The sequence below is a fragment of the Ctenocephalides felis genome, unplaced genomic scaffold (genome assembly GCF_003426905.1).
Source record: "Ctenocephalides felis isolate EL2017-DRISC unplaced genomic scaffold, ASM342690v1 CF-g0.4_SCAFFOLD_01492, whole genome shotgun sequence".
Lineage (NCBI taxonomy): Eukaryota > Metazoa > Arthropoda > Insecta > Siphonaptera > Pulicidae > Ctenocephalides > Ctenocephalides felis.
Genome location: NW_020537646.1, coordinates 18246034 through 18257554, shown reverse-complemented (window position 1 = coordinate 18257554; position 11521 = coordinate 18246034). Strand labels below are relative to the sequence as shown.

Sequence of the window (11521 nt, the reverse complement as noted above, 5' to 3'; positions counted from 1 at the left end):
ATAAATGGATGGTGTTTAGTAAGTAATAGATTTCTTTGGAATTTTACTGTAGATGGGTAAAGAACTGAAAGGAAAAACTAGTTCGAGGCAATACTGCAAATAATCTACGTCCGAGTTTACAGGACATGCAATTTTTTATAATATCTATTATAACATAATATTTTTCCAAATTAACTTTATACGCATAAAAAAGTTCGTTTTAGAGGCACGCATACGTACATAAAAAAGTTTGTTTTAGAGGTTGTGATTATGTTACTTTAATTATTGTTACTTTTAAAATCTAATCTTAATATACTATATCGTATTAAAATTTTCCATAAATTCATGATTACTCATAGAACTCTTCTTTTCATTTTCTTATAAATACACAATTTCTCATAAAACAATTACCTTTAGTTTGTTGACGAAAATTAAAATGACAACATTCATGAGTCTTTTTGATTAAAATAAAAGCAACAAAAAACCAATTTAAATGCCATATATTCTGATGAACAAATTTAAAAAGTAATATCGCAGGTTTACATAATGTACCCATCACATAAAAATACTCCTCACAATTTGACATTTTCAATTAATTATTTTTGAGGTCCACCTGGACGTCAAGTCTAATTTACCAAAAATTATGATACTTGAAATACATAGCCAACCTTCAGATAAGACAAGAATATCCGTTTGTGTAAAAATAACATAATTATCTCAAGCGGACATGAATATATCTACTTTTGTAAATATTAATATTGTAGAAAAATGTGAAACCTACACTTTTGGCCGTGACTAATTTGCTTAAGAGTTGTACTTGGCCTAGTAAAATTGTCAACTGTTAAAAATTTTTTATTACATATTTCTATTTTATTTATTTATTTGTATTATTAACTTTCGAATTATCCATAACGCCTGATGCATTAAAATTATATGTAAGTTCTGATCTTATTAAAAAATTAAGGATTAAGGAAATTCATTCAGGATTTTTCTTATTATTTCGAATCAGAATTTATGATGTTGATTTTGTTTTAATCAAAGCCTAAAGAACATTTTGCCTCAGATTATTAGATTCATAAAGTACACGTTATTTCTTCTATTTTTTTTTACATAAATAGAGATCATATCATCATCTCTTCCGTAATATTTCCGAACAAATAATTTTGAAAATATAGAAAATATTTTCAAAACTAATTGCAAAATTCATTTTCTGATGTAACAAATAAATTATACGCAAGAAATGTGTATTGCTACCAAATGCAATTTACCAAAGACAAAATTTATTGAACATAAATCACTGATAGATTGATTTAAACCACAAAAGGTTTTCTAAAAGAATGATTTGATCTTGTGCAATACCTGAATGGTTACGCAAATTATTATAATACGGCGTGCATTATGAAATTTTATGAAAATAACGTCTTTTTTGCTGTGGGTCATTACATTAGAAATATGAAAAAAACATAAATAAATCACAAGATCTGTTTAGATTGTGCTCTTTGTTTATCTTGAATGTGAGGCCTTGGTCTGTGTATAATTATATAGGTGTCATTATGAGCTAATTGCATACAAAAAGGTGAACAATTATAGTAAAGAAATTAATATAGCATATAAAACGACAATAAAATAGATGTAGATATTGCAATTATTAATAATTGCCCTACGACATCCAGTGTGTTGTTTAATATCACATAGTAAATTGTTATTGTGGTTTTAGTTATTTAGTTATTTAGAAATGTAATTTTGTTTATCAATACATTTTCATTAATTACAATTGAAAAATCCAAAATCAAAATTGGATGGCTTGCTAGCTTGTATAGCAGTGTCCGGCGGAAAACATTTCCGTAACAAAAGGATTAAAATATAAACAAATAACGGATTAAATATAGATTTCTAGAGAAAATAAATAAACTTTGATAATATTTTCAATGTTTTGAATAGCAATCAGAATTTAAGAGTCCTATATGATGTTTGGCTAATTTAACTTAACACTACGTCGATTTTATAGATGGCAACCCAAACAATTTCTGTAATCGGGCAAATATTTTATTGGTGCAGCAATGCCAGATGAGAGAAATATATTGCTATTTATATTACGAAAGGAAAACGAATGTCACTACTGCTTGACATCAAACTCCTTGAAAAAGGACCGCAACTGGTATCTCTGATTCAGGTCGCTCTAGCCACTTACACACAAGCAAGCGAACAGTTATGTAAAATTTTGTTGTATTGCAAATTACATTAAATTTATTTTGTGTCAAATGTAACTATTGTTGAATAAATATAAAGACCATCAAGATTTCCATATCCTTTTTGCACATTTCTGGCCATGAACCGCAATTTGCTGTGCCAATTATCGTCCTATTGACGTTTCTGACTAATATGAAATTCACACTCGAAGCATCTCAAATATGATGTCAGTCTCTCTGATGTCAATCCAAGACGAATCGTTGTCAAATAGAATGAATACCTTGAATATTTTCAAATCACGTTATAAAGGTGCGGCTAAGTAACCTAATCGTAGAATTGGCAAACACTTTTTGCGGCTCTATACTTGCAGTTACAGAGTCAGTGACACTAAACTGGTTTTTCAAGCCTTAACTAACCATTTCGAAATTTATCCCTGAGATAATGTAGCATATCTGTCCTTTCTTTTTATTTTATAAAAAACTTTTTAATTGTTTTATGGGTATAAAATTAATTATACTAATACTATCGCATTTAATTTACTAAACACTTTATCATTTACTCTCATCAGACATTGACTAATACGAAAAGAGCTTTAAGCTCGGAATTTCAAAAATCGTTGTTAAATATAATTGGCTTCAGCTCGTACTACAGGAATGATATGAAATTTTAAGTATGTAAAAACCAATATATGGTAAAATAATTAAAAGAATAGAATATAAAATGTGAATGTTAAATATAATTAGCTAAAATATATATCGAAGAAAATAAAAAATTAATAAAAATAAAATAGTAAGTATATGTTACTATCAATAGCAACACTAACGTTTGGAGTGACTTAATTCCTTTACTTTCTATTTTTAATGTCAAATTGTACTCATGAATAAAAAATAGACCCAAAAATATTCAAGTTCATGACTTCAATTCATCTTATTAATTTTTTGTGAATTGTTCTTTATCATTGAGCCAAAATACAATGACTGTTTTTCATCTGTCTGCCTGTCTGTCTGATGAATCCGTTTTTTTCTCGTTTACATGGATTACTACAATATATCAAATCAATGAGATTATATTTCAGATTTGTATTCTAAATTTTGTATCAGATAACCACTTATAGTAATCAGTAGTATTGTTCTATTAATATATTCTTGAAAATATAGATCAGAAAATGATCACAATGGACTAGGGAGATGAAGGAGTCATTGATTTGAAGTGTTCTCACACCATAGGCACGTCTTCGTGTAGACTGCCATTTATTTTTATGTTTATAAGTAAAAAAGGCTCTTCTTGGCTTTGCTAAACAAAATAAAAGTGTATCATCATTATTTTAGAAGACAACTATTAGTTTACGTTCTAATATAAAAAAGCATCAAAATAGAGAGAATCACCACAACAAAACAATAAAAACAATATATTTTGAATTATTGATATAATGGAATTAATTAATGGAGTTAATATAATAGAACAACAATCATGATACCCTTCTACGATAAAATTATTTTAATTTTAATATGATGCAAATTGATGTTTTTTTGATACAAACTTAAATGAGCAATGTTTTCCCAACCAGTTTTTACAATGATCAAGACAACAATTCAGCAGCCACATTACACCATAAAAATTGTTACACATTATGGAAGCTTGAATATTTATTTGATATTAATTTTATAATTTTTAACGACTTTCAAATATTACTAAAAACACTTAATTTGTTTACATAAAATTATACTTTGTATCTAAACTTTGTCTTATGAACAATGTAATGTGGTTGCTGAATTGTTGTCTTCATCATTGTAAAAAATTACACCTGGTGTTAGTTGAAACAAAACCTTTGGGCTATTTTTAACATACAAAAATTATATACAGATTCAAGTAATGGAAATTGAACGAAATGAATAGTTTGTATGATGTGAGCACATGTAAATTGTGTTACAGGAGACACTATATTTTTTAATTGTGTTAAGATATTAATTGTAGTTTACGATGATTTATGATAATAAATTATATCACGGAGGAGACATTATGCATTTAATTTGTTCGAATTATAGTTTGCATTGATGTGTAAAAAGAATTACTTAGAAACTAGTCAATTTTCTTAAAAACGAGTAAAAAATGAATTATCAGAAGCAGTTTTGGCGGTACTACTAGCTTTGGTAGCTGGTACATTTAGCCCCAAATACGGGATAAATTGTAACACCGGACTTTTTCTAGTAATTTATCAATTGCGAAATAATGAACTTCAATCAAAGAATTATTTTTACTTGATTCGGTGAAGGAACAGTTACAGTAGATCTCAAAATATAGTAATTGAAAAAAACTGTTGCAACAAGCCTCTGGATTCCTATACAAATAAGCTAAATATTTAATGTCAAAAAGCCATGTAATTTATTAAAATAAAATATAATCACCGAAAAAATCTTAGACGGCAGCACCTTTCACCAAGCCTTTTTTAACTTCCCGTAGGGCAAGTTATAGTAATCGCAAAAAATCGAAAATAAATTTTTGTTATATATCTCTACGTTTCAGAGGTTTCTGAACATTTTGGCATACCTTAGAAAAAATTATGTATGTGTGTGTGTCCGTGTGTGTGTGCAGATACAAATTTTTGTCGACCATTTCGGAAACACCAATCAACCGATTTGAATAATTCAAAAAACATTCGATTCGTATTGATAAGAAGACGCGTTGATTAGCTTTTGGCAAAGGCAGGTCTAGCCGTTCCGAAAATACGGGACAAAAAGTGCCGAAAACGGTAACTCAGTTTTTAAGAGAACGGAGCGTCCCATTTGAATGATTCAAAAAACATTTTTTTATATTGACCAACTGAAGAACTGATTGAATTTTTAGAGAGGCAACGGTTTCGAAAATATTGAGGAAAAATTAAAAAAGTGAGCCATTTGGCGGTAAAAAATGAACATTAGACATATGCACATCAAATTATCAGATATTTTATATGGATTTTAACAAAAAGTATAAATTTTGTTTATATTCCTATGGGTTCCGTACCAATGTTTATCCGTTAGACGGCGACGAGGCGCTTACGCGGTTTGACATTTCGTCTCTATGCAGTTAATGCAGTACGATTGCTGTGAAAAAAAGTTCAGAATTTCCAACTTATGTCAAAATAAAGAAAACATTTTTGTTTCAAAAAAAAAAAAAAAAAAAATGATTAAAAAAAAAGAAATTTTTGTCAAATTTATAGTTTCTCAAAAATCTAATTATTTCGAAGTAATTTTTTTTCAAAAATGTTAATCGTTTTTAAAAAAATAATAAATTTGGTACGGACAGATCGAGCAATTTGCCTTAAGGCACGATGCCATGCGCCCCACTAATTTTCATTTATATTTTTATTCCTTACTTCATTTTGGAATTTTCTTTTAGTTTCTTAATTTTTGTTACTTATTATGTATATTGTATATTTTATTTGAAAGTTTTTTTTATTACTTAAGCAAATTCTTGATTGATAAAATAATAAATAAAAAAAAGAAAAATAATTTGTTGAACAACAATTTTAAAATGCATGTTATTGAAATTGAAAATTAATTATAAGTGTTTGTATGATAATGAACAAAGACATAGCAAGCATTAAAGCTGCATATTAATGAAACGAGTGTTTTATTGACCAGTCCCCAGTAAAAATGCGTGAAGAGCATCCTACCTGTTGCTCTCGGAATGCGTACGAGTACGTCTCATTGAGCAAATATCTACTCATTCGTTCCAGAGTCTCACACGCATTCGCAGTAAGCAAACTGGAATCGCAATTACTCCACCGGTATCGCTTTATCCGTCGCGTCGTCTCGAAGCTTTTTGAAGGACGCGTCTCGTAGCCGCAATCAAAAGGCGCGATATATAACCGATATCGCATTCGTTAACCCGCTTAGTCCAAAAGCGCACGGCGGAACGCGCGCCATGTCCCTGCCGAAGACTTCGTCAACACTTCTACTAACATTCTTCTTAGTCACCGCCAAAGCGACTTTCACTTTCCACAATGTTTGCACCACCGATGCCGTTCAGAATTCGACCAGGAATGACGTGCGCGCGAATGGATTTGAAGCGCGGCAAAATGTTAGTGTTGCAAATGTTGCTGTTGAACAAGTGCCGATTTTCGATGTGCTCGACCTGTGGGCGAGTTATCCGAAAGTGATAGTGCCGACCGAAAGTGAAAATGTTAAGTGCAAGAGCCAGAGCGAGCGCTTCTTGCGCGCGCTGAGGCGACGGGAAATGTGGGCATTGAAAAGTGAGTGATTTTTGTGATAGAATGGATTAATGTGATATTCCATTGCCAAAAGTTGGATTAGTACAAAAATAATAGTTTTGACTTAGTACGACATTAATAATATTTATCAACCCTAATTGCAATAATTAGAAAATTGGTTTGGCCAGGATCATGCCAAATTCTGGCAGGGGTGGTAGGGGCTTGTTGTAACAATTTTTTAACATAACATTTTGAGAACCACTGATTTTATTTTTACGAAATAAAGATGAATAGATGCTGCAGCTAATTTTCGACCAAATCAAGTAAAATAATTCCATAACTATTATTATTTATTTCACAATTAATCATTTTCTAGAAAACGTGCGCCGATACAACTCACCCCGTGTTTGGGGCTAGTAGTAACATCTACCTTAGCGCAAGTAGAAGAATGACAATAATAGCTTCGATAATTTATTTTACCTCGGCTTTATTTGTAAGAAACCTTTGATGATTCATTTTTACCTTTGAATATATAATAACTTTGCCTACAAGAAAACTTTCATGTTGCTAAGTAATTCTTTTCATGATAAAACGTAAACTATGATTAATATACATAAAATATATATTGTCTCCTGTCAGAGAAATTCTTATTCTAAATCAACGTAAACTACAATTAATACAAATAAAAGATCTTGTGTCACAATTGTAAGTTTTCCATTTCGTACAAATTATACAATCTAATCATTTTCACTTGAATATGTATATAATTCTTGCTTGTTACAACAAGTCCTAAGCTTTTGTTACAATTAACTCCAGATTTGATTTTTTTACACATATCAATATAACTATTTAGAAAATTTGGCAATCACGAAGATTGGTACAAATTACTAAATATTGATAAATTTGAAAGAAACTAAGATACAAAAAATTTAAAATTAGTCGATGATAATAACGCAAACCAAAATTTTATGGTTATCTTGCAAAACTACATTATAATTTTATATTATGCACCTACACACTTTTGTATATTACGTCGGACTGAGGAACAGTACCTATGATAGCATAATACGGGAAAAAAGAAAAAAAAATATATTAACATCATTTAAAATCCTATTAACAAGGCCTTCTTTATTTTTACCCTCTTTAATCTTTACCCAGGGGCCCATAACCCCTGCTACAATAAGCCCCTAGCGCTCCTATATCCAAAATTAAAATTTTTTCAAATTTTTTCAGATTTCTATTCGAACTTCGGATATCCAACATTCATTTTTCAAACAATATAAATAAACGTGATATTCAACTGTAACTTATTTTTTATATATCCTCTAAATCATTGCTAAAATAAAGCATGGAAATTCTTGTTAATATTCGAAAATATACAATAATTCACTTTATTTTAAACAAATATTTATCAACTGCTCACAAATATATGAACAATTTTATATATGCAGTTTATAACACGCTTTGTTTAAATGGTCTAAATTATTTCAATAGTTAATTAGTCCAGTTTCAATTAATTAAAATACGGATAAATAAACATCGCAACCAAAGAAAAAAATCTTTCTATAAAACTACTGATCATAACTATTTATAACTTCTCAAAATTAATAAATATTAAAATTGAAAATATACGAATTTAAACATTAACGTCTGCTTGTCGGTGTACCAATAAAACGTAAGACCTGTTAAATTATTAACATTATATCTCTAATTAAATTCTTTAATTATATACGTACTCATAGTGTACAACAGTTCTCACAGTTTTGTAACTTATCTAATTATATCAGTTTCCTAAGGCATATATTATAAACCATTACCACAGACCATAAAAAATCATTACTAAGAATAATTTCAAGCAAGCAATAAAATTTAAATCACATGCCGTTTTATGTGTAAATAATCGAAACTAATTTGACCTCTAATAAATCAATTAACCCATTGTTTTCATAATAACTTAGAGCAATTAACAAGTCGTAATAACTCTAAAATTATCGACGAAAATAAACAAGTACGACATTGAATCAATGATGTAATGTGAGCGAAAGTAAACTGATACAGGTAGAATCCGATACTTTCATAATGCACCTGCAGCGGTACACTTTTAATTATTTTAGGTCAATGCATAATGTGTAGTATGTTTCTATTCGATGAAGCAATTAGATGGAGTTAACATTTGCTAAGTCTCTCTATTACCATATGTGTTAGAAATAATATAATGAAATATGTTAAGAAATGAATAATTTTTCAATGATATTTCATATGGTTTCGCATTTAAATGCTCAGTTATAATGAGTTTACTTCAGTAAAATTTACGATCTATTCTTAATTATGTTTTGCATAAATATGAATAGGAATTATGTTTTGCAATCACAGAAACTGAGCTGAATAAAATAAAGCAAATTTTAAAAGCTACAAAAGAAGTGAAGACATTTGAGCTAGTTTTCATTGGATGCTTATTTCAGAGAAATGATTTTCTATAAAATTATAATTATTTTTAAATATATTTACTAATTGTATATAATGCGAAATTGTATCCGGATTGGCAGAAAAGTGGCAACGAGCCGATATTGACCTGTATAAACTTTTTAATTTACAGTTTAAAATTAACTATACTTATTTTTATTAATTTTCACATATTGTATAAATATATATGTATCTTTTTATATTTTATACGAAGAAAATTTACTAGTTTGAAGTTATTGTGGAATTAACTTAATTTTACTTTGATCTATTCAGATTTAAACTTAGAGTGTGAATTTCAAATTTTGTTACTTTTCTTACCTTTAATATTATTAAATATTTTTCACAAGAATTTTCACTTTAATATGGTAAAAGATAATATTTTATAACCAAATTATTTCATAATGTTTTATTACGGATGTCTGCAATTTCAATTTGTTTTATTTGTTTTTAATTTATTTATATATTTTGCATTATTCTGAAATTTCCGTTATAAATAATTTTATGCATATTTTAGTACTTTAATTTTAAATCCGACGGAATCTTCACAACATTTATAGATGTAATAAAACTAAGAATAACATATTACAATATCATTTGCTTTCCATATTATCATTAAGAAATTAATATTAATTTTTGAATTTTGGTTTAAATTAATACATATTTTTTTAAATTCACCTACTGTCTTCAAATTCAGAATGAAAAATGTTAAAAATTGAGAATATATGAGAGAAAGATTTTTAAAATTATTAATGCATATGATTTTGAAACACAAAACTAGTTTGTAAACGATATATCATTTTTTCAACGGATTTGCTATTTTTTATATAGCAAAATAAATTCATTAAAATTTAGTAAGTCACGATCCTATTCTGAAATGTAAAATCGACACGAAAAATTTAAAATTAACAAAAATTACTAATTAATTTATAGAATATATCAAAACTTATATTTTTATTTGATCCTATTCAAAATTCACTATTCCAATAAACCGAAAAAAGAAAAATATTTTATGGACCGAGCAATTTTTCTATTAAGATCAAACATGTAAAAATAAAATTTATTTTTGATTAGCATATTTTAATAGGCAAAATAAATCAAATAAAACCTCAAAATATGAAATATAAGTAACTACTTAATGGTGATGATTTATATACTAATTAATACGTTTGCGGGCGTGAATGCTATAGCATTCATTTTTATTGGCATGCAGAATGATAGAGCAGCACAATTTTTGAGTCAATTATTTTGAATTTAATTTTATATCAATTAACCTTAAAAACCTTACGTCTTTGCAATTATCATACCTCTCAAGGTATTTAACAGATTCTTTAGGTATTTTTGTATTATCTTATCCGTTCCCGTAGTCACTAATTATCCTTGGCAAGCACATTGCGTAAAATAGAGGCTTAATACTTGACGTGGATGCTATAGCATTTATCGTAGATATTGATTGAATTGTGATCATCTGACTACTTTTATAAACGGCGTTTATAAGGGCAAAGAAAACGGTGTTTATAAGGGCAATCAAAACGGTGTTTATAAGGATTTTACTTAACCCTTATAAAATAAAGTAACTGCCAATTTTTGTACCTTGCTGCAACATTTACTGCCCAAAAACAAGTTAAATAAAAAATAAAACGTAAAAATAAAAGCACATTGCGTAAAATCGAAGCGTAATACTTGACGTGGATGCTATAGCATTTATCGTAGATATTGATTGTATTGTGATAATCTGACTACTTTTATAAACGGTGTTTATAAAGGCAATCAAAACGGTGTTTATAAGGGTTTTACTTAACCCTTTTAAAATAAAGTAACGACCAATTATTGTACCTTGCTGCAACTTTTACTGTCTGAGAACGTGTTAAGTAAAAAATAAAACGTAAAAACAAAAATAATTTTGATTAAATTTTGAATTTGATTTGTTCGATGCTAAAAGATATTTTTACCGACCTTCAAACCGGCCAAATAAAATAAAATTAAAATCCAATAATCGTCGGCAATGAACCATTATTATTCCCATATTTAATCGATTCAGGTTTTCAAATAGCAAGATCAAATCGACGTTGAAATTATTGTGAAATATTGAATATTATAGTGTTCGACTCGAGCGCTAAGTTGCCCGCGGGCCTGCTCAACGGTAATGTCAACCAGTATGGGGACTTCGATCAATGTCTCTCGATTTCGTCACAAGAAAATTCGGATATGGAGATAGTACAAGGCAAATATTGCTTATCAGAATTGGACATAAGATTGGCCACAGATCATCCCCTGTTCGAGATCGACCAGCTTTTACATTCGCTGTATTTCTTCGATAGTGAGTTTAAAGATGTGAGTGTACTAGCTCCTAGTAAAGTATTTAGTTTTAGAAGCCAATCCTCTTCAGATAAAATGTTATACTATGTTACCGGTTTTAAAGGTTTACTCAATATTGGCTCCTTAAACCTAACCTCCAAATGGCACAAATGACAACATGACAATGTTATTATATGAGCAACTATTTGTTGTCACATTCGTGAAGTCGAACTAAAGTTATATACTGATGTCTGTGCCATTTTGAGGTTAGCTTTCAGAAGCTAATATTGTGTAAAACACTCGACTTATGCGTATATTTAACAAAATAGAGCGGTAACGAAACATAACTATTTTATCCGGAGAATTGGCCCTTAACATTTAAAAACATGTAGTATTTAAAAC

The 11521-nt window shown here is 28.8% G+C and overlaps 1 protein-coding gene across 1 annotated transcript in view; it reads left to right on the top strand.

Moving 5' to 3' along the window:
• Nucleotides 1–5867: 5867 nt before the first annotated feature.
• The window catches only part of LOC113370499 (nose resistant to fluoxetine protein 6-like), a gene marked incomplete in the record, with an annotated part of 27667 nt that continues 22013 nt past the window's right edge, over nt 5868–11521 (top strand). The window contains 2 exon segments of the mRNA XM_026611172.1: nt 5868–6403; nt 10923–11155. Of these exon segments, the coding sequence (XP_026466957.1) occupies nt 6076–6403; nt 10923–11155 (561 nt within the window).